This window comes from Phodopus roborovskii, unplaced genomic scaffold (genome assembly GCF_943737965.1).
Source record: "Phodopus roborovskii unplaced genomic scaffold, PHOROB, whole genome shotgun sequence".
NCBI classification, from domain to species: Eukaryota; Metazoa; Chordata; class Mammalia; order Rodentia; family Cricetidae; genus Phodopus; species Phodopus roborovskii.
This window is the reverse complement of record NW_026126517.1, coordinates 22284007-22307637: the sequence shown is the minus strand read 5'-3', so window position 1 is coordinate 22307637 and position 23631 is coordinate 22284007. Positions and strand designations below refer to the sequence as shown.

General features: G+C 44.1%; 3 protein-coding genes across 3 annotated transcripts; 2 read left to right on the top strand and 1 right to left on the bottom strand.

Annotated features, from left to right (window-relative positions):
- The first annotated feature begins 2637 nt into the window (after positions 1-2637).
- LOC127231640 (peptidyl-prolyl cis-trans isomerase A-like) lies at positions 2638-3360 on the top strand. Its single transcript, XM_051197311.1, has one exon. It carries the CDS (start codon positions 2664-2666, stop codon positions 3156-3158), a length of 495 nt encoding a protein of 164 aa, XP_051053268.1. The 5' UTR covers positions 2638-2663; the 3' UTR covers positions 3159-3360.
- A 3796-nt stretch (positions 3361-7156) lies between these two features.
- LOC127231639 (T-cell surface glycoprotein CD3 delta chain) lies at positions 7157-11928 on the bottom strand. Its single transcript, XM_051197310.1, has 5 exons — positions 11768-11928; positions 8437-8655; positions 7916-8047; positions 7514-7557; positions 7157-7307 (listed from the first exon to the last, which is right to left on the bottom strand). Exons 1-5 carry the CDS (start codon positions 11820-11822, stop codon positions 7242-7244), a joined length of 516 nt encoding a protein of 171 aa, XP_051053267.1. The 5' UTR covers positions 11823-11928; the 3' UTR covers positions 7157-7241.
- Positions 11929-13389: 1461 nt separating this feature from the next.
- LOC127231627 (T-cell surface glycoprotein CD3 gamma chain) lies at positions 13390-22949 on the top strand. The gene is made up of 7 exons (XM_051197293.1): positions 13390-13508; positions 18026-18049; positions 18698-18925; positions 19420-19551; positions 21577-21620; positions 21988-22070; positions 22776-22949. The coding sequence occupies exons 1-6, from the start codon at positions 13454-13456 to the stop codon at positions 22051-22053; spliced, it is 549 nt and encodes a 182-aa protein (XP_051053250.1). The 5' UTR covers positions 13390-13453; the 3' UTR covers positions 22054-22070; positions 22776-22949.
- Positions 22950-23631: the final 682 nt, after the last annotated feature.

Below are 23631 nucleotides of genomic sequence, written 5' to 3'. Positions count from 1 at the left end.
GGTCACCTCTCTGGCTCTGCCCTGTGCAGCACATATAGCATGTCTTCTGGGCTCAGGCCAGCTCCATTTCATTTTGGCTGTTGTTTCTAGTGGCCATTACATGGCACAGGTGTCTCCAAAACTGCTAGGTTCTCAGCAATAGCCTCTCCTGGGCTCTGCTTAGGAACTCCAGCCCTGCCACATGGTGCCATGCCTCAGCTTCTCTCCAACACCAATTCATGACTTTAAAACCAATACCACCTGAGTGACTCTCACATTCCAAAGCTTGACTGCCAGCACAAGGTAATTCTTCTATAGGAGCACATGGAGGTGCAGCTTTAAGACCTTATTAAACAAGTGTTGTTTTTAAACCGTATCTTTCATAAACCTTGTTTTTGTGACTTTGTCTTCAGGACAAGAATTATAAACTCCATCCTAATAAATATTTTGGAGACCTGTTGTTGCCTCCTGAGTTGGTTTATATCATGTGGTCACTTTTAATCAAGATAGTAGTGAAGTCACATGTCAACCACCCTCTCCAATCCTAGCCAGCCATGTGGCTGGCTCCGTCCCAATGGGGAGCAGTAGCTAAGATTGCAGCAAGCCACAGGCTGCTTATATCCTAAGATGGCATTGTTCAACATGGTTCCTCGTGCAGCAAGCCTTTAATACCAGCACTTGAAAGGCAGAGGCAGCAGATCTCTGTAAGTTCAAGGCCAGCCTGGTCTACATAGTGAGTTCCAGGACAAACAGGGGCTACACAATGCAATCCTGTCTCAGATTACCTATATCAATCCTCTTTATTATGAGGTTTGGGTTTTTTGTTTGTTTGGTTTGGTTTTTCATGACAGGGTTTCTCTGTGTGGCCTTGGCTGTTGTGGTGGTTTAAAAGAAAATGGCCCCCCAAAGGAAGTGGCCCTGTTAGGAGGTATGACCTTGTTGGAGTAGGTGTGGTCTTGCTGGAGGAAGTATATCACTGTAGAGGCAGGCTTTGATGTCTCAAATATGCTCAAGCCACTCCCAGTATCCCAGACCACTTTCTGTAACCTGCAAGAGCCAGGACTCTCAGCTCCTTCTCCAGCACCAGTGTCTGCCTGTGTGCCACCATGTCCCACCATGATGATAATGGACTGACCCTCTGAACGGTAAGCCGCCACCCCAATTAAATGTTTTCCACTATACCAATTAAATGTTTACCACTATAAGTGTTGCTGTGCTCACGGTGTCTCTTCACAGCACTAAAAACCTTAACTATGACAACTGGCTGTCCTGGATCTGGCTCCATAGAACCGGCTGACCTCAAATTCAGATCTTCCCAAGGTGTGCACCACCACCCATCTAGTTTTAAGTTAACTTTCATTACAGATATTTTTACCATTTTTAACCATACCAAATAAACTTATAAATCTTGAAGTACAGAAAGTTTATATAATTGTCTTAAAAATCTCCCCCCCCCTTGGTTTTTTGAGACAAGTATTCTCCATGTAGCTTTGGAGCCTCTCCTGGAACTTGCTCTGTAGACCAGGCTGGGCTCAAACTCACAGAAATCCACCTGGCTGACTCCCAATTAAAGGTGTGCTGGAACTAAAGGTGTGCACCACCACTGCCCAGCAATAGCCTTAAAAGTCTCGAGATAAGGTTTATATCTTAGAAAAAGTTTTAAGCAGTTAAATGAAACCTATAATCTATTTTTTGGCTGTTTTGCTTTGCTCTCTTTTCTCTTTCATAGAATCAGGTTACTTGCCTGACAGAGACGAAACTTTTAAATAAGCATACTTGGGTCTAGAGAAGGGAGAGCCATAACCCAATTCCAGAGCCAACTTTTCAATATAGTAGAACAACATAAAACAACTTTAATATTATCCAGGTCAAAAGACTTTTGAATCCCTGCTAAACTGAATTTAGTGACCAGAAGGCTCAGAGATAAGGAATTCTGAGCCCTGGTCATCGAAGCAGCGGTGTCAAGCAGCAGCCGTGGAGGCCAGGGGCTGGTGACGGCAGAAACAGTAAAAACAAAACCAATGAACACAGAACACAAAAAACTCACACACTCATAGGAGACAAGTCAGAAACAAAACATGCAATGGCCACCATCATTCACACATTCAACTGAGCCTGACCCATTTCCATCTCAACTCCCCCAGCATTCCAGGAAGTTATCTGAAAATTGGGCAAGTGGGACTTACAGGTTAGAGACATTTGTGTTTTATAGGTCTCTTAAGCACAGTAATTTAAACTTAAAACACAATGTTAGCCCTCACATGGCCTCCACATGTATACCATGAAGAGCATGCACACACACACACACACACACACACACACACACACACACACACGATTTCTTAAATGAAAAAAGAGAGGACTGGGAGAGAGGGCTCAATAGTGAAGAGTACTTGCTGCTCTATCACAGTATCTGAATTCTGTCCCAGCATCCATTTGAGGTGTCTCCCAACTGCCTGTAACTTACTCCAAAGGATCTAAAACCCCCTTCTGTCTCCCTGGGCACCTACACATGTGTAGCATACACACCTGCTCCCAGGACCCTGCACAAATTGTGGACACTAATTAAGGTAGGACAATTTCCCCAAGTTCTTCATCCACAGGAAAATCTCTCAGACATCTTTTAAAATGAAAGAGAGAGGCTTTGCAGATGCCACTGTCCCTTGCCGCTTCTTCCTGCAGCCATGGTCAACCCCACCGTGTTCTTCGACATCACGGCCGATGGTGAGCCCCTGGGCCGCGTCTCCTTCGAGCTATTTGCAGACAAAGTTCCAAAGACAGCAGAAAACTTTCGTGCTCTGAGCACTGGAGAGAAAGGATTTGGATACAAGGGTTCCTCTTTTCACAGAATTATCCCTGGATTCATGTGCCAGGGTAGTGACTTCACACGCCATAACGGCACTGGTGGCCGGTCCATCTACGGAGAGAAATTTGAGGATGAGAACTTCATCCTGAAGCATACAGGTCCTGGCATCTTGTCCATGGCAAATTCTGGACCAAACACAAATGGTTCCCAGTTTTTTATCTGCACCGCCAAGACTGAGTGGCTGGATGGCAAGCATGTGGTCTTTGGGAAGGTGAAAGAAGGCATGAACATTGTGGAAGCCATGGAGCGTTTTGGGTCCAAGAATGGCAAGACCAGCAAGAAGATCACCATTTCCGACTGTGGACAACTCTAATTCTTTTGACTTGCGGGCTTCTTACCCACCAGACCATTCCTTCTGTAGCTCAGGAGAGCATCCCCCACCCCATCTGCTCGCAATGCCCTGTAATCTCTGCTCTCACTGAAATAGTTTGAGTTCCATATTTTCCTCATTCCCCTCCAAGTCTAGCTGGATTGCAGAGTTAAGTTTATGATTATGAATAAAAACTAAGTAAGAACTGTTAAAAAAAAATAAATAAAATGAAAGAGAGAGAGACAGAGACAGAGACAGAGAGAAATCACTTATCCTGAGCCAAATATGAGTGCCTCATCCTTGAACACTGATCCAGGTTGCCCTGCAGCTCTTGGGATCCACCAGTTTCTGTCATAGCCATTCTCAGCTTTTCTAACCAGTACTAGGGATGTGAACTCAGGTTCTCATGCTTGCAGAGCAAACACTCTTAACCACTGAGCCATCTCCCCAACCCCAGCAGTTATTATTTTTTGTAGTCACAAAACAAAATAAAGCCACAAATGAATGCATTTACCAAATGCTTTGTGAAAACAGCAGGTAGACAAGCTACAAGAAAGGAATTTCTAGATTTTAGATCCAATCTGATGACATTCTTAGTGTTGAGGTTGAAGGAAGCTACTGGGCTGTTGATGGCCCAAGATAACTGGGGTGCCAGTTCTGCAGCATTGCAACTCTCCACAGTCACAGAGCGAGAATCGGCTAGTAGAGTCTTCAGCCCAGATGCACCTCCTTCAGGGAATGTCAGGTCACAGGGATATCAGGCTGTAAGTGGAATTCGGGGGACAGGAAGAATGCACCTTACCTTACAAGGGGACCAGAGAATTACAGTAGGTGCCACGTGCAGGGACACAGTGGGAAGAAGGGATGTGGACTAAAGGAAAGACACGAAGCATTGAATTTGACCTCCCATCTGGGGCGTTAAAACATGAGGCAGACAGATTAAAATTGTAATGTCTAAGAAGGTAGACAATAGGCTACAATAGACAGTGTGCCCTGAAATAGGAAACAAGGTGAACCCTGAAAAAGAGCTTCCATGCCGTGGCACAGAGTGGGAGGACCATGCAGAGTCCAGAGACCTCTGTGAAGCAAGCAGGCAGAGACAGAGGGTGAGGCTTGTAGCTTTTCAGGAGAGCACAGAGGTCTTCGAAGAGGAGCCCCTCCCAACTTTAGCTGAAGACTGAGCAACGTATGCAGAACATAGGAGGTACTTGGAAGGGTATGGAGGAAGCTTTGTGGCTACCAGAGCTGGAAATAGTTGCTACAACTTCATAGTACAAGGCACTGGGAAGAGCTGGAGGCTGCACAGCAGAAGAGGTGAGCCCTAGCTCAGAAACCTCTTGGCAAAGGCACCAACCCCGTTTGGGAGGGCTGGGTCCCCAGCATCTCACCCTGTTCAAAGGCTCCATCTGCAATACCATCAACACCAGAATTGGGGGACACAATGAAATAAGGCTGGGCATGGCAGTACACTCCAGTAATCTCAATATTTGGGAGTGAGAGGCAGGAGGATTGCCGCAAGTTTAAGGCCTGCCTACACCATGGGCAAGTTCCAAACCAGCCATGGATATATAAAGAGAGCTTGTCTACAAATAATAATAATAATAATAATAATAATGATGATGAGAGGGGCAAAAAAATATAAAATAAAAAAATAAATAAAATAATGAGAGGGGCACAGATATGCAAGTCCATAACAGTATGACAACTTTAAGGTCAATAAATTTCACAGCCTAAATTAAACAGATGCATTCCTTGGATAATATAATATAATAAAGAATATTTCAGGGCTTCTTACATTTTTTTCTACTTGAGGTCCCCTTTTGCTTAAGAATTTTTTTACACAACCCTGGGTAAATAGGTATATAAAACAGGTATACAAACAAAATATTTACCAACAATAAATTATAAGCAGGATGGCTCAGCTTATAAAGAAGTGTACTGCCAAATCTGAAGATAGAGCCCCTGAAACCCCACATTATGGAAGGAAGGAACCAACTCCTGAGAGTTGTTCTCTGACCTCTATATGTGTGCACGGCATGTGCAAATATTTTTTAATTACAAAAATTAAAACAATTCTTTGTATACATGTGTGTTACCATTTATTAGAGGTGAAAGATGGGGTCTGGAGAGATGGGTTAGTGATTAAGAACACTTATTTTCTTTTTTTTTTTTTTTACTTATATATATTTATTATTTTTCTTATTTTACATATCAATCCCAGTTCCCTCTCCTTCATTCCCACCCCCCCAACCCCCTTCCAACCCATTCCCCCACCACCCCACAGGGAGGGTGATGCCTTCCAGGAGGGATCATCAAAATCTGTCAAGTCATTTGGAATAGGGTCTAGGCTCTAGGCTAAGGGAGTGTCCCTCCATGGAGAATGTGCTCCCAAAGTCCCAAAGTTCACGGGGTCTGAGTGGGTCCAATGCTGGTTTCCCAGCTATCAGTCTGGGGGTTCATGAGCTCCCCCTTTTTCAGGTCAGCTGTCTCTGTGGGTTTCTGTAGTCTGGTCTTGACCCCATTTTCTTATCACTCCTCCCTCTCTGCAACTGGATTCCAGGAGTCTTACAGAGGAACTGAGTATGTTTTTCAGCACCCTCTTCAAGCCCACAAATACCCATAACTCTAGTCTGGAATATCAGACGCCCTTTTCTGGCCCCTGCTGGTACTGCAGTCACATGCACAAACCCACAAGCAGGCATATACACTTAGTTAAAAATAAAGACATCTTTATTTTAAGATGAAAATGAATATACTTGTTTATTGTTGAATAAAGAATTAAATCTTAGCTGTCTATAACATCATCAATATTTTTTAGGGTTTATCTTTTAGGGCTAGGAATGTAGTTCAGTTGGTAGAGTACTTGCCTAGTATTCATGAAGTCCTTCCTGTGTTTGATCCACATCACTGCAAAAACGAAGTGTGGTATGTGCCTATCATCACAACACTCTAAAAGTAAAAACTGCGGGTCACCCTCAGCTACATAATATGTTGGAGGCTACCCTGGGCTACATGAAGCTCAATCTCCAATTTTTAAAAATTTTATTATTGTCAATGCTGAGAACATCACTTTACATAAATATGTACTCTAAAATAGCAAAGCATACTTAGGGTCACTTCAAAATTTGTTGAAAATTCTGTCCTGATCTCAAGCCAAAATTTATTTAACTTTTCTTTTTGAGACTCAACCAGCAGCTCAAGCACAGTACTGATATGTACTCATTTGATACTTTGATGATGGGAAAATATTAGAAGTCTTTGTTTCCATATGAAACCACTGCATTTCTACAATAACAGGAAACTGTATGTACAATAAGAACAGTGAAATTCATAACATACGGGAGTCTCAAACTTGAGCCAAGGCGTTTCACGAAATGTCTATCGGTGCTGAGTAGCCTGACAGTGGACCAATACTAGTGTAAATGCTGTGTGTTCAGGACCAAAACTGAATGCATTTGCACAGTGCAAGACAGGCAAGTACTGCCAGAAATAACTTGGATTCATTATGTTCTTTATTAATTAATTTGGGATTGCAGATCTGGCAAGATGTCTCGGCAGTTAAAGGTGCTTGTTCTATATGCCCGATAGCGCTTTCTCTGTCTCCCTGTCTCTTTGTCCCCCACTCCCCTCCCACCCTCTGAGTCCCAATACTCTTTGGTGCTCTGCCATCCCCATTAAAGATGTCATGGAAACTTTTGTGGCTCCGCTTCTAAACACGGCAGCCTGCCCTCAGCTGTGGTAAGGCAGCAAAACCCCAAAGAGTTGTTGTGATAGGGACTGGGACCAATGTGCAGCTGAAGGAGAGTGTCTAGGCTGACCTTCCCCACAGGAAACCCACAGGGTTAGAAACACAGGTGGGACAGGATAGACAGGAAACTGTCCATCATACTGCATGTATGGGACTGGGGAAAGGTGGTGCTGAAGGGAGACCACAGGTGGGCAAGATCCCAGCCAAGCTAGGAGGACTTCCAATCCATGCCTTGAAAAACACTGGTGCCTGCTTACTAAAAGAGCACACCTTTATTGGTGGAGCACAGAGAGAAGGTATACTTGATAATGACACTCTGAGAAGCCGCAGTCTCCGGATCATTTGTGCTGGGGCCAGTTCCCTCCAAGATGGCTGTACTGGGTATCGTCACGATCTCGGAGAGGCTGAGATGAGAAGTACCACGCCCAGTCAGCACCTGACTCAGCTCTTCTCAGCACTCACGCCTGACTTCTCCAGACATCCAAGGATCAGCCACTACTGCCCTCCCCAGCCCCCGCCCCGGTACTCTCCACACATCTCATACCCGTCCAGTCAGGTCCCTTAGTCCTCACTCCCTTTTCCCATTCTTGACTCCTCCCTCAGGGCTTACCTGATACAACTGCTCATTCTTCAACAGAGCTTGAGTGTCCGAAGCTAGAAGAAAGGGAAGAGAGTCATTGGGCACTGGGGAAGATGAGACAGCGAGACCTGTGAACACTGCAGGGGACCGAAGCCAATCACACTCCCTCACCCTCAGAAGTCTGCATGAGCATCATGGGCACACTTGTTCCTTCAGCCCCCTTTGGTATGAGTCCTAGGGACTAGGTGAAGCCAACCCTACCTCCAGCCTCATCTTTCAGTGAGTTCATGAGCTCATACACATGCGAGCAAGCACATGCACACATGCACACACACACACACACACACACACACACACGCACACACACACACATACACACAGAGAGAGCTTTTCACTAATCCCCAGAAAGAGAGAGAGAGCTTTTTCACTAACCCCCAGAGAGCCTTCCAGTCTCATGTCCCGCAAAGCAGTAGACTCCCAAAGCCAGGAGCAGAGTGGCAATGAGGTCAGTGATGACAACGCCAGCCACGGTGACTGAGTCCAGCTCCACACAGTTCTGGCACACTGTGGGGGAGAAGAAAGTTTTCAAGATCAGAGAACCATCTCTGACTCTGGAAAGACCCTAGGTTCCCCATTCTCACATTCACTGAGATGGTGATGACCTTGCTACTTCCATCTCCACCCTCTTCCCAAGGAATTACTGAAGAGACACGTGATGTAACTTCACCTTCATGGGCCTTTAACTAACGTGTGGACTAAGCCCCACTCCAAGCCAGCCCCTGCCTCCTGCCTGTCTTAGTCAAATTCTCCCTGATAAATCTGGTTCCGCTCACCATGAGTGCCCTTGGCTTGTTTACAGAATAAATAGGTTCACCATAGTGTATTTTTAGCCAAAATGCTCTCACATCTAGAGAGCCCATGATTTCATCCCAGTGGGTCCAGAAGGCACATACTTCGGTAATATACTTGTAGAGTAGACACTTCTTTTGCCAGTTCCTCTGTCCCAGTGCACTTATACACCCCTCGTGGGTCCAGGATGCCTTTTCCCAAGTTCAGGGTTTTATTTTTCGCAAGCCATACTTCTGCCGTTCCCTCTAGATGTACAATGCTGGTATTGCATTGCACAAATACTTGGTCCTCGTGTTCAGTCACTGTTATCTTGAAGGAGCTCCCTAAGAGGGAAAACACCGTAATCAGAGCAGCTCTCTGGTGTGCAGCTGACCCACCATTCTGCTGTAGTGCATGCTTGTGTAGTAAGAGATATGATTCCTAGTGAAAAGGGCAGAAGTGACCAGAGGAAGACTTCAGGATGTTCTCCAAGAACTGCAGAAAACAGATTGTCCAGATTATCTTTAACTGTCTGCTTACCTCAGCCTAAAGTCACCTAAAATGAGAGTCTCTAGTTGAAGGATTGCCTACATCAGATTGGCCCTGTGGACATGTCTAGTATAAGGGAATGTCTTGATTGCCTTACTGATGCACGGAAGTCCAGACCACTGTGGGTGGCACCATTCCTTGGGCAGGTGGGTTTGGGCCTTATAAGAAAACTAGCTGTAGCTGGGTGGTAGTGGCATATGCCTTTAATCCCAGCACTCAGGAGCATAGGCAGGTGGATCTCTGTGAGTTCAAGGCCAGCCTGGTGTACAGACTGAGTTTCAGGACAGGCTCCAAAGCTACACAGAGAAACCCTGTCTCAAGAAAAGAAAAAAAAAAAGGAAGGAAGAAGGGAGGAAGGAAGGCAGGGGGCAGGAAGGGAGGGAGAGAAGGAGAGAGGAAAGGAGGAAGGAAAGAAAGAAGGAAGGAAGGAAGGAAGGCTAGCTATATAAACATAAGCCAGCAAAGGAGCCAGAGTGTTCTTCCTTGAATTCTACTTTGAGCTCCTGCTTGAGTTTCTGCCCTGACTGCCCTTAAAGATAGATGACCTGGACTTGTAAGCCATATAATTTTTTTCCTCCCTTAAGTTGCTTTTGGTCAAACTATTTTATTACAACAGGACACGGATCCTGAGTGACCTGGGGGCAAAAGAGAAAACCATGAAGCTGGGTTGACCCAAGAACCTCCTGAAAATAAGTTCAGACCACCAATTAGACCTCTGGGCTCCCCCAAGAGACCTGAGAAGGCAGAAGGATGTTCTTAGCCTGGAAACTGTGCCTTTTATACTAAAGTCTTCTAATTCCTCTTCCCAGCCCATAACTCTCTCACTTCAACTTCTCATCTTCCTTCTCTGTTATCTCCACTCCGGGATCTGCCAGGGTAACAAGATGCTCACTATGAAAGCCTTTTCCAGAGCCATTGACCACTGGGACACAGATAATCTGTATGAACTACCAGCCTAGTGATCCAGATTTCCCAGGGCAAAGCTCATGTAAGAAGATTCACTGGGGAAATGTAGCTCAATGTAGAGGCATGCGCAATGCCCTAGATTCACTCTCCAGTACTGCCAATATTGACATGGTGATTTGTGTCCGTAATCTCAGCACTTGGAAAACTGAGGCAGAAAGCCTGAGACAGCAAGAGCCAGCCTGGGCTACACATTGATATCCCATAAAAAAATAATAAATAGTAGTTCTGTCAGCAGCAGCTGGGACAGAGACACATGCACTGTTGCCCGCAGCAATCTGAGGGGTTCCTTTAATCTTTGAGGAAATTTTACTCAAGTGAAACCCGGATCTTCTCCTTCAACAGAAAATCTTAGGATGAACCATTAATGAAGCAAATTGGGGTTTATCTTAAAGTAATTTACTAACATTGTATTAGTATAAGGATATTTTAATGTAGATTTTAAGCATGTATGTTAAGAGAAAGAGGCCCTCCAAAAAGAAATGCACCATGTCTTTATAAAAAGCTGTACCCACTGTTTTGGTGGATTTTGAAGTTCCTATCCATAGAGTTGCTAAGAAACCTAAATGTATTCACAGGGTAGTTGGTATGGGCATCTTGAGTCTAGAATTGGGGATTCAAGAAGGCAGGAGAGCGTCACTGTAAACAAAGCAGAGTTTTATTTGTGATGCCCTACCCCAAGGTTGCATACACTCAGGCACTAAGACTGCCTTGTTGCTATTTTAACACCAAATACCTATATAGGAAAATAATAGCAACTGGGCAACTTTCACAGCAAATGTTCATTGTGCTGAAATTCTCAGGCTTGAGCTTGTGAGGGGCTTCAGCTAGTTTCTAGGGGTAAAGTTTCCTTTCCCTTCTGTATCTCTATACTTTTTCCTGTCTTTCTAGCCTACCTTAGTGCCACATTTGCTTAAGGAGAAAGGGCCACCAAAGCAGAAGGAAGAGGAGGAAAAGAGGAAGAAGGAAGAATGAGGAGGAGAAGGAGAAGAGCACATCAAATCCATTTCTGAGGTTCCGTATAAGTCAAGTCTTGGCGAGGGAGCCAGAGATGAGCACAGTGGCCCTTCCCAGACAACCAAGAACATCTCACAGGCCACAAGGCACTGCCATGTCTGCTGCCAGCGGCAGCAAAGATGAAGTTTGTGTGTCTTTGAGATTAACCACCAATAGGAATGCAAAAGCATCCTCCAAAACTCCAAAATGGCTGCTCCCCCTGCCTCAGAAGCAGGAGTGGGTATGAGCATGTTAGAGAAGACATAAGTGCATACAATTCTTCTCCTCTTATATTCCTGCCTTCTTTGGAGTTATTTCCAGTAGAAATCTCTGGTGGCTAGGACAGCTTTTAGAGCGACCATTTTACCCAGTTTCCTGGGGATGAGTTCCTGAGATGTGAGCTTTCTGGGGTTATTTTGGGGGTGATTTGGTTTGTACTCTTGCATCTAAGAGATCTACCCCTGAGCTATCTATTTTCTGTTTTAAAAGTGAACAAACTGAGAAGAGCTGGTATCTACTGACTTTGATGTAATATATTCCCTGTCTGTCCTTTCCACTCAGCTAAAGCTAACTTTTCTCTAAGATCGCTTCTTAATTTTGAGCTGTAGCTCCGAGTGGTCACATAATGATGGCCAATGACCCAGAATCCTACTTCAGAAGGCTATTTTCCTTAGAAGATGCAATGGGCATAACTTCTTCCATTACCAGCTTTAGGCCCAGGCATATGCAATGTGAAACTGTTTCCAGAAAATGTCTGGTCCCAGGCCTTTAGAGATACCGTTAAGACCAAAGTGAGCCTTGACTCCAGTAGCCCCACCCCGCCCTTCTGACCCTCCCCTGCCTGGTAAACTAAAGCCAGCATTGAGATGCGCTTTCTAGTGAACTTCTTCCAGTGATAATGTCCCTCTCAGGTCCCTTCTGCCACACAGCTGAAGATGCCTCACTTACCTCGAGGGAGAAAAGCAGCCAGTATCAGACCAACCAGAATGCCGTTGTGTTCCATCTTCCAGAGGAATTCATCCAACAAATAGAGGCAAGTCACAGAGCGATCAGCCAGGGTGAGCACTACCCTCCACCAATGGACTCATGGGTATTAAGAAAAAGGAAGAGTGGGGGAGGGACTAGAAAAAATCTGCCTCTCTGCCTTTGATGATAGGAGGCTGTCAAGGTTGGGGGATGGTAAGAAGGAAACAGGTGCAAGTTGCTCTTTCTGGAGCAGAGTTTGGGAGTAAAGGGAGAAGGCAGAAGAGAGACTATGAGAAGTTCATTCTGCCTTCTACGAGGTGAAAGGAGTTTGGGGATCAACTTCCCTGGATAACAAATGAAGAAAACTTTTTGTTTGTTTTTGTTTCTGTTTTTTGAATCAGGGTTTCTCTGTGTAGCTTTGGCTGTCCTGGAACTCACTCTGTAGACCAGGCTGGTCCTGAACTCACAGAGATCCACCTGCCTCTGCCTCCCAAGTGCTAGGATTAAAAGCATGTGCCACCACAACCCAAAACAAAGGAAGAAAACTGAAGGTTTCCTATTGACAACACCATTACATGTACTTACAAACAAGAAAGTGCCACCTCTTCAAATCCATTGAGAGAAGCTATTGAGTCCCATTACACAAGCCACATTAGCAGTTCCTCCCATTCATTTCTGGCCAGTCTCAGGACCCTTCACAGGACAGTATGGGGTAACACATCAAGCTGCTTTTAGCCCGAGGGACTTCAGAACCCCTCAGCCAAACATCTGAATCCTAGATCCAGTATGTTGTACCCATAGCACCAAACAGGGAGTATTTCAGATCTTGTCTCCCTCTAAGGATATGGGGAGGGGTGTTTCCATGGTTTGCCACCCAAGCCTTCTCTACATGAGAGTCTTCTTAACAATAAACCTACCCGCTTGTAGAATTGAGTCTCCCCAGCAGACAATAGACTTTTTCTGCTACAGTCTGTGGGGATCTGAGACTTTCCATACTGTCATGATCAGAAGATCATCTGCCTGGGACAAAACTATGTTTGGTACCTGATGTCATATAGAAGTTCTGTGAATTTCTGTTACCCATTGACTGGCTGAATGAGACAATGGCCTGAAACCCTGGAAATATCTCAGGGTTGTACTCCAAGAAATATGCTAGCTGTCCTTTTGAGATGGGCCTACCATTTTCAGTTAGGTACCACTTTGATGCTCTCAAATTGCTCATGAAGGTCTACACTAAGATGTTTTTCCATTCAGAACTCCAGCCCTACATACCTAAAAGTCCTACCAAAATCCATGAGTTCTAGGATCAAGTGACAAACAAATCTAGTCCTAGTAACAGTTACAGACAGACAGTCCTCAACCCATTATGCAAAAGGTTCTAAGGATAAGGGGTTTCCAATGGGAATCTAGAACTCTCTCTCTCCCTCCCTGCTATCTGCTACCCTGAAAGCCTCAACTTAAATAAATAAAAGCAATACGTCTGTACAACAACATCCCTGGTAGGGCCTCTGCTACCCACATTTTAAGTAGAGGGTGGGGACACTGGGTTTTCCCTGTGCTCAGAGCCCCAGCTCAGAGGCTGCTGGGCGGAGCCAGGCTAGCTGCTTCACAAGCTGGCTAGCTGGCTGCTAAGGGGCCTCCACACTTCTAGAGAGGAAAAAGACTGACATGGAGCACGGGAAGGGTCTGACCGGCCTCATCCTGGCAATCTTTCTTCTTCAAGGTAAGAGTTTATTTGAGGCTCTGACAGCCTGGGGAAGGTTCACGGGAAGGGACCATGACCAGGGAGGCAAGGTTACTGGAATCCTAATTGACCTTGAGCCAACTTCATCTGTCATCTTAGAATTCAAAGCAGGAGAGGCAAAACCAAAGCCTCCAGCTGTTCGATGCTTGAAAGATGCTTGGGGACCAGAAGGCTAAAACTGGTTAGAGAGAGGATTGCACTGCCGCCATCTTAGGCTTGAATGTAGTTCAGAAGGGCCGTGCACCTGGGGTACTCAGCCAGTAAGGCTCTTGCTTACCATGTAAGCATGGGAATCTGAATTCAGTCCCCAGAACCCATTAACAATGAGGGTGTGGTGGCACACTCTAGTCATCATAGCACTGGGAAGGCAGAGAGTGATGGATCTCAAGGTTTTCTAACAGCTCAGCCAGCCTCAACAATTCAATTACACACACACACACACACACACACACACACACACACACACACACACACACGGCCCAGACAAGGAAATTGAGAGACAAGGGTCTATTCAATGGACCTATGGAACATTTGTCCACAAAGCTGTTTAATGGATTACCAAGCGTGGTGAGATCCAGGCATGTGAGACTCCAGAGAATAAAAAGATGAACAAAAACCTTCTGTTCTCAAGAGTCCAGGGTGTCATGGGAGAGATGGGTTTCACTGCCGACACACTAAGTACAAGCACGCAGCACGGCAATACCTGTGTGAAATAGTCAACAGGAAGTAGGTGAATTAGGCTGATACCTGTGTGCCCTGAGGGAAGCTAAAGTCATCTTATTTGTTTGTGTGCTTCTTTGTTTTATGTTTGAGTGTGAGGGTGTATGCATGCCATGGTTTATATATGGAGGTCAGAGGACAACCTGAAGAAACTGGTTCTCTCTTTTTAGTATGTGGAGCCTAGAACCAAACTCAGGACCCCAGACTCAGCAGTGAGCACTTTCACCTGCTGATCCATCACAATGCTCCTCCCTCCCTTCCTTCTTAACAGGGTCTTACCATGCAGCCCAGGTTAGCCTCCATCTCATAGGCAAGCCTCTTACCTCAGCCTCCTGGGTGCTGGTGCTATAGGCTTAAGCCACCACATCCAGCTAAAGGCCTGATAATTGTTGAAACTACCAAAAAAAAAAATTTGTGATGTATCAAGAACAGAAAATGGAGGATGGAGCTGTGAGGAACCAAGAGTATGAAATATTTGCTGTATGTAGCAGCATCTAAACTCAGTACTCTGGAGGTAGAGGCAGAAAAGCCAGACATTCCGGAATAACCTGGGCTATATAGCAAACTCTAGGTCAGCCTAGACTGTATAAGCCCTGCCTCAAAAGAACGACAAACAGGACATAAAATGTCGAACATAATCCACTAATGTAAGAATATATTTACATTTTAAACTTGTGGGATTTGGTGAGATGAAGATCATGGCTGATTAGAACGGTTTCAGTAGAGTGGTGTGAGTGGGAGCCACACTGACTTAAGAAAGTGAGGAGGGTGGGTGATAAAGGTGACAAGGTAGAACCTTGCTGGAGAGGGATTTCAATCAGGCAGAAGAGATGGGAGCAAAAGAGAAATAGAGCATACGACGAAATAAAAGATGACTGGGCGGTGATGACACACGCTTTTAATCCCAGCACTCAGGAGGCAGAGGCACGTGGATCTCTGTGAGTTCAAGGCCAGCCTGGTCTACAGAACAAGTCCCAGGACAGCCAGGGCTACACTGAGAAACCCAGTCTCCAGAAAAAGAAAAGAATTAAATGGATGAACACATTTTTTTTAAAGCTAAAGGAGATGGTGATGTGTATAACAAAGGTCTAGAGTAGATGTCAGAAAGATAGAACTGAGAGCAGAGTCAAGGGCACACAGAGGAAGGCAACAGTAGGAGTGAGAATAACAGAAAGCAGGTGCAGCGGATCGCAGGAGGCAGACTTGTAATCAGACCGGAAGCAGGACAAGGCCACAGCAGCACCGCTGCTCTCAAGCACGGAGGGGAGGCAGTGTAACTGTGGCGACACTACATAGATGACAGCAGAGTGGGAGACTTTGAGAAGATGGTGGCAGTGGAGAAGACTTTCTGGGAGAAGATGGAGAAAGCTACAGACCGTGAAAGCTTAAGGGCGATCCTGAAAGCCAGCGGGAGGCTTCTGGAAAGAATACCAGGTTGAGCAACAGAAAAGCTGAGCCCCGAGTCCAGCTCAGCCACCAGTAAGTTGTGGACACTTGAACACCTCTGCTCTCTGAACTCAAGTCTCACACCAGTCAACTGGATATTTGGCTACATGGGCTCTTGAATCTCAGAGCCCACACTCAGATAGGCAAATGTCAACAATGTCAGCAGTCACTGCAGGAGTCAACAGTCTCCTCTTCTGTGACTCTGAGTAGAAAGGCCTCCTTGCTTTCTTACAATAGCCAGGTGACTAGGGATAAGGGCTAGTGAAAATATTTTTAGGTGCCATAGAGATGGCTCAGTACTTAAGAACACACTTACTACTCTTGTAGAGAACTGGGATTCAATTCCCAGCACCCACAAGATGGCTCACAACTGTCTATAACTCCAGATCAGAATGTTCTCTTCTGGCTCCCACAGCACCAGGCATGCATGTGGTGCATATCAAGAAAAACACTCATGCACATATAATCAATCTTTAGAATAATCAAATATCTAACTGTTGTGTCCTTTTACCCCACTCACCCCCATAACCATTCATCTGGCAAATTAAGCTCCTCCCATGTTCATACACAGCGTCAGCCTGCAGAAGTTGCAAGGCAGTTGACACTTCCAACCACATCTGTTATGCTTGGACTAGCTCCCCCATCACTAACTCTACATCTATCCCCACCACTTCCCTATCCTCTTCCCTATCTATATCTTTAATTGACTTTTTTTTCCTACTCAAAAATGTTTTTCCCTATCTGGTGAATTTTTACTTGTTCTTCAATGTAAGCCAAATGTCATTTCCTCTACTAAGTTTTTGTATTTGAGTAGAGTCGATTATTTCTCTTTTTTCTTCTCACCTCTCCACTCCTCTGTTCTCCTTTTGCCTCCTCTCTCTCACTCCTTTTGAGACAAGGTATCCTGGCTATTCTGGAACTCAATATTTAGACTTTCAGAGATCTGTACACCTTGCCTCCCAATGGCTGAGATTAAAATGTGCACTGCCACATCTCTCTTTTATATTTTTATGAGTTTGATGTTTTTTTAGTTTTTCATGGCAGGATTTCTTTGTGTAACCTTGGCTGTTTTGGAACTTGCTCTGTAGATGAATCTGGCCCTGAACTCACAGTGATGCACCTGCCTCTACCTCCCGAGTGTCAGAATTACAGGGGTGAGCAACCACCACCTGGCTGAGTTTTATTAAATTCTTAAGACAGCCACCCCAGGATATCCCCTGATGTCCAGCCTTAGTTATTCTGTCTTACTACCTGTAGTAAGGCCCATGCAACTGCCACTATAGCAAAAAGGCACATCACTACATTCTACACGAGGAAGGGACAGCCATGTTGGAATTGCTTCCATGATGCTCCACCTTCAGATAGCTCAGTTGCATACCTTACTACTCTAAGCAAGGACCATGAAATTATTCCTCCCAAGCCCTTTAGTTCTACCATGCCCCTGTCTGCGCACCAATTTGTTGTGCTAACTTTTTCCTGGAGAGACATGAACAATCTATTCACTTCAAGTAGGACACTGGTGCAGATTAAAATAATAATTCCACTGACCTCCAGCTTAGTGAATCAGTTTAGTTGGCTTATTTACAGAGGAAGGGTGGGGATTAATTGAAGGATTGTAGATAGCCTCAAAACAGCTGCATCACTGCGAAGTCCCACCCCATTACAGATACCAAACTCATAGAAGATGCATTGTGGAATCTATTATTTTTCACATACATTTGTATAAGCACTGGAGTTAGTAGCAGCTTCAAAATCCTCACTTTCTAGATGGTAAAACTTAACCAGCCCCATCTCAAATCATCTCCTTAGCATAAAGTCAGGGTAGTCAAGAGTCTCGCATGAACAACAAAGGCACACTCTTCACTCAAGAAATCCCAAAGATTTAGAAACTCTCACCAAGAGGGGCTGAAGAGATGGCTAAGCGGTTAAGAGCATACTGCTGATGCAGAGGACCAAAGTTTGGTTCCCAGCATCTACATCAAGCAGCTCACAACTATAAGCCCAGCTCCAGGGATCTGATGCCTCTGGCCTCCGCAAGCAGCTAAACTCTCATGAACACATGGACTTGTTCAGATGTCCATACACACAACTAAAAATGAGATAAATATTAAAGAAAGTCCCACCCAGAAAGGTAGGGCAAAGGTCAAACACAGTATTGTTTGATTCAGTTTGGTGTTTTAGGCTATATCCAGGAAAGAAAACACAGATATAGCCATTGCTATGGACTAGGATCTCTCTTGATCTTGCCCTCAAATGACCATGCAAATACCTTGGCCCATCAGAACAAACCTATGTCCAACTGATTCTTTATCTTCCTTATATCTTTCCAGGTACTGTGGCCCAGTCAAAACAAGGTAAGATAAATTGTTTCTCTCTATCCTCAAGTTCTGAACTCCATAGAAATATGTCTTCCTACAACAGTATTCTCAAGAGCTAGGGAAATAGCTCAGCGATCAAGAGCACTTCCTACTCTTCCAGGGGACCTAAGTTCAGTTTCTAGCTCACAATTGTCTGCAACTCCAGCTCTAGGATACACAAAACTCTATCCTGGCCTCTGTGAGTACCTGTACATACACCACACACACACACACACACATACACACATTCATTTTTTAAAAAACCGATAGTCTCATAATTTTGAAAAGGAACTATTTTGAAAAGATGAGATGGTAAGTGTCAAAAACTGACATTTTCATTATCAATTGGTGTCCTTCCAGGACCCATTCTGGGCAGCTTTCCTAGGCCTAAGCAATGAATTGTCTTGTTCTTACAGTAGAAACAGTATGCATGCCTTAAAATATGACTGAACCAGCAGCAATAGCATCGTGTAGGAGCTTGTTAGTAGCAGATCTCACCTCCCCAGAACCATTAAATGAGACCTGAAATTCTAACATGATCCACACGTGATTTGCATACACCATAACCATGAAGAGACAGTGTTCTAACATCTTCTGGTACGATCACAAAGACCCTTAATAGAATCAACACTTTTTTCTTTCCAGAAAATAATTTGGTAAAAGTGGATGACAATCGAGGAGATGGTTCTGTAATTCTGACATGTGACTTGAAAGACAAGACCATCATGTGGTTTAAAGATGGGAACAGAATAAGTAGCCCCAACGCAACTAAAAACACGTGGAATCTAGGAAGTATTACCAAAGACCCTCGAGGCACTTTTTGGTGTCAAGGAGCAAAGGACAAGTCAAAGCCACTCCAAGTGTATTACAGAAGTATGTAACCCTTTCACAATGTTTGTTGGGAATTCAGCAGTGCTTACTGTCCTGGTGGGCTTACCATCTAGGACGAGGTGGGAATAGATGCTAAACAGTGATTTATGGTAATAATAATAGCTAGTTCTCTCTGTGTGGAGTTACTACACTTTATATCGACACTTCCCATAGCTTTTTTTAGATGTTCGTCATGGATTAGAGTGGTTCAGCAAATCGATCAGTTAGAAGAAGGGGACCCGGGATTGGTGTGCAGAGGAGAGGAGAGCAGGGTTAATGAGACTGGAGACTAGATCCTCCTCCTCCTTCTCCCTTGTCCTCCTTCTTCACCTAGTTCTTGATTATAGCACTGTTTAGGCTCCCCTGGGATTAAGAAGAGGGAGAATCCTGTGCCCAGGACAGAGGCTTATTTGCTGATGGGTGGGAGAAAGGAAAAATGTAAGAATGTCTTACATCCTGAAAGAGGTCTGTTCCTCCCTGTGTCTTGTTCCCCACAGTGTGTGAGAACTGCATTGAGCTAAATATAGGCACCATATCCGGTTTTATCTTTGCTGAAATCATCAGCATTTTCTTCCTTGCTGTTGGTGTATACTTCATTGCTGGGCAGGATGGAGTTCGACAATCAAGAGGTAAAATTAAAAATAATTAAAAAAGAAACTAGATATGGAGGTACATGCTTGTAATTCTAGATACTTAAGAAACTGAGGCTGGAGGGTCCTGAGTTCAAAGCCTGCCAAGCCAACAGAGCAATACCTTGTCTTAAAATAAAATTTGTAAAGGTCTGGAAATATACCTCAGTTGGTAGACTGCTAACCTAGTTTGCACAATGCCTAAGGTTCAACCCCCAAAACTCACAAACAGATGTGGTAGCATATGCTTATAACCCAACCACTCAAAAGATGGAGGCTAGAAAATCAGAAGTTCAAGGTCATTTTCAGCTACATAGAGAGTTTGAAGTCAGCCTGGTCTACATAAAACACTGTCTCAAAATGAAGAGGAGGCAAAATGAAGAGGAGGCAGCTGGAGATCTTGCTTCAAGCTCTGAATTGATTCAGTCCCTAGCACTGAATAAAACTGAGTCTGGTGACCCAAGCCTGTAATCCCAGTATTTGGGAGCTAGAGATAAGAAGATCTGAAGGTCAAAGTTATTCAAAGCTACATAGGCCACATGAGACACTATCTCAAAAAAGAAAAAAGAAAAAAGAAAAATAAATAATCGAGATATGTAGCTCTGTGTAAAACACTTTATGTGGTTTATGTGTGATGCCCTGAGATAATTCCTATGTTCTGGAATTAGAAAGAAGTAAAAGAATGCCTTGAGTTGAGAGATGGGACCAACTAAGACCTTTGGCCTCCCATCGGGAGACTGAATTGGTGCATATTGTTAATGTTAATAACTGATGACCCTATGTCTTTGTGGGGCAGAAAAAAGACATTTCTTATTATCCCAACATATTTGACTAGCTTAAGATCTGGCCTCTTTTTTATTTTCTTTTTCTTTCTACTTTCCTTTCTGTCTTTCTTTCTCTCTCTTTCTTCCTTTTTCTCCTTCCTTTCTTGCTTTCTTAAATCTCTTTTCTTTTTCTTCTGTTGTTGTTTTGAGACAGGATCTTGTAAGGTAGTCCTGACTAGAACTCATTATGTAGCTCAAATCCCTAATGTTTCTCCCAAGGAGTGAGATTATAGGCACAAGTTACCACGATTGATCCTTCCATGTGTTTTCATACTTTACTGAAGACAGGCATAATGGCATATGCCTTTAATCCCAGCACTCCAGAGGCAGAGGCATGTGAATCTCTGCGGATTTAAGATCAGTGCTTACCTATCAAGTTCCAGACAAGCAAAGGGTTACACAGTGAGACCCTGTCTCAAAAAACAAAATTATTTATTGAAGCTAAGTGTGGTGGCTCACATCTGCAATCCTAGCACTAAGGGAGCTGAGACAGAAGCTGAGTCAAGCTTGAGACTATCCTGGTCTACATAAAGAGCCCCAGGCCAGCCGGAGTTACATTGTGAGATCCTGTTCTGAAGAAAAAAGGAAGAAAGGAAAGAAAACATTCCTTTTTTTAAAAAAAGGAATGTAACTGTACCTAGTGCCTCTGATTCTCCTGCTTCTACCTTTCATGTGTTAGGATCACAAGTATATGCTACACCCTGTACATGCAGTGTTGGAGATCAAACTCATGACCTCACACATGCTAAGCACTCAGCCAACTGATCTGCATTCCCAAGACCCCAAGACGGCTTTTATTGAAGTAAAAATGACATATTCAAAAGTGAATCACAAGAATACTGCTAAAACAAAGCTAACAAAACAAACATATGCGTGCATCTGGTACCCAGTTTGAGAAAAAGAGTGTTACCTCCATAGAAGCGCATTGAAGATCACTTCCAGCCACTACCTGTCCTTAGGCTTGAGCACTCTCCCGACCTGTGACCACAGCAATGTTCTGTTTGGCTCTAGTTCTGTGGAAATGGATCTGAGTGGTACATAGCCTTATGTGTAGCCTATTTTGCTCAACAATGTGCTTTTGAGAACAATCCATATTTTTATGTGCAGATGATTCTTATACTACTTGGAATTCCACTGTGTGCATAATTCAATTTATTGTCATCCTGTCTTTGAATGTATATTTTGTCTATTTTTTGTGCAGCTTCTGACAAGCAGACTCTGTTGCCAAATGAACAGCTCTACCAGGTAAAGAACCAGGGATGAGAAAAACAGTGCTACAGTTGGTTGGGGTGGACCTTCGGGGCTCAGGGAAGGTTATTTGGAAGCTACTGTAGAGATAAAGAGCCACTTATGGCATGCCCCATAATGGGATGGTTGCTGTGTTGGATAGCATGGTAAACATAAAGAAAGGTAAGGATCTGGTGAGAAAAAGCTGAAGAACACACTGAGAAAGACACATAAAGAAACTCCACGGGGACCCTCCCTCTCCTCTTTTGGCTCCTAGAGCTGTGACACACCCAAAGTTTTGTTCACAAAAATAAGTGATGAATGTTCTTCACATTAGTTAATAAAGGATAGATACATGAGCTGATGTTGATGCTGCCTTCTTCAGCCCCTCAAGGATCGGGATGATGACCAATATAGCCATCTCCAAGGAAATCAACTGAGGAAGAAGTGAGCGCAAGACGACTCCAAGTAGGTGGGCTCTTCCCTGTTCACCCTGGGTCTGTGCCTCTGCATGACCTGCAGGCTTCCTAGCTGCTGCCCAATCCCTTTTTCCAATAAGAATGAGATGTGGGGTACGGGTGGTTGACTGTAGAGTCTCTTTTCTAAAGTCACTGGTACCAGGACTGATTGAATACATACATAGATGCCACGAGCATCTGTAAATCACAGCGGAGAACCTCAAGCCAGAGATGCTGAACTGATGTTCTCTGAACTTCCACAGTTTTTCTTTGTGATGAGGGACTTCCTGGCTATTACAGCAACATCCTTGGTCTCTATCTGCCTGATGGCACTGGCACACACTCTCTCTGTGTGATGAACAAAAATGTGTTAGACTACCCAGTGGCCCCTCTAAGACAAAATTGCCATTAAGACCTAAAGACCAAACTGGGCATGGTGGAGCATACCTTTATTCCCCAGTCCAGAGGTGGTTCTGTGATTTCCTGGCTATCTTGGTTGGGGTGGGGGGAGGGAAGAAAGAAGAAGAAGAATCAGAGGAAGGGGAACAAGAGGAAAAAAGAAACACTTAAAAACCTTTATTAACTTTTTAAATCAACCTAGCAACCAATCAGAAGTTCTGATTCAATAAACCCTTCACAAGTGTCAATCAGGAAGACAGATTTGAAAACATCAGTTGGTTTTCTGACCAATTACAAATTTTCTTTCTCATTCCAGGTGTTGTCCCTTTCATCCAGTACCCAGGAACAAAGCAATGTATTTTGGAGAGCACCCATTAGACAGATTTTCAGCCCACGGTTAATCTGCAGAGGTGGCAAGCAGCAAGGAAGAACTGTCAGAGAAATTTTGGGGTTTTCTCACAATAAAAGTCCAAGCTGGCAGTATAACTCAGTAATAGAGCACTTGACTCAAGCTTGCTTAAGGCTCTGTGTTAGATTCCCAGTACCCTACCCCCATCCCCACCCCCACCGTGAAAAAAACAGTGAAGGGAAAACAAGCATAGTGTGGTGTTTGCAGAGCGCCACCTATTGGGGAAAATTGTAAAAGACGAAATTAAAAGAGCAAGTATAACCCACCTCTGTCCAAAGAGACATTTTCTTCTTTTTAACGTTCATCAAATTTTTATGCTGTTCATAATTCAGTAGACCAATATGGCAGTGGAGTGGCTCATCAGGTTAAAGTGTTTGCCACACAAGCCTGTAGATCTGAACTCAATCCTCCAAAAAGTGAAAAAAGAACCTACTCCACCAATGTTGTTCTCAGACCTCCACACACATGTGAACCACACACACACACACACACACACACACACACACACACACCGTCCATACATATCACACACTCTATATTAATAATAAATAAAAACATAATAGTAATCATAACTGAATTATATATGTAGTATGTAGTAAAAGGTCTCCTCCCACCAGAGTAACCTTCCCCACAGGCAAGTGAGTTTCTTACACATGTTCTTGGGTATATTCTAAGCATGTAAGGACAGATCTTAAGGACACTTTATTCTCCCTTCTCAGTTCTTCACACCAATGATATAACACTATATATCTTACATTTTCTC

Excerpts from the sequence above, each read along its gene's own strand:
- LOC127231640 (XM_051197311.1), top strand. The coding sequence starts at position 2,664 with ATGGTCAACCCCACCGTGTTCTTCGACATCACGGCCGATGGTGAGCCC.
- LOC127231639 (XM_051197310.1), bottom strand. The coding sequence starts at position 11,822 with ATGGAACACAACGGCATTCTGGTTGGTCTGATACTGGCTGCTTTTCTC. Across the intron at positions 8,048-8,436 it reads TCTACAAGTATATTACCGAA|TGTGCCAGAACTGTGTGGAG; the intron begins GTATGTGCCTTC and ends TCTCCCCCACAG. Across the intron at positions 7,308-7,513 it reads AGAATGAGCAGTTGTATCAG|CCTCTCCGAGATCGTGACGA; the intron begins GTAAGCCCTGAG and ends TTCTCATCTCAG.
- LOC127231627 (XM_051197293.1), top strand. The coding sequence starts at position 13,454 with ATGGAGCACGGGAAGGGTCTGACCGGCCTCATCCTGGCAATCTTTCTT. Across the intron at positions 18,050-18,697 it reads TGTGGCCCAGTCAAAACAAG|AAAATAATTTGGTAAAAGTG; the intron begins GTAAGATAAATT and ends TTTTCTTTCCAG. Across the intron at positions 21,621-21,987 it reads CAAATGAACAGCTCTACCAG|CCCCTCAAGGATCGGGATGA; the intron begins GTAAAGAACCAG and ends TGCCTTCTTCAG.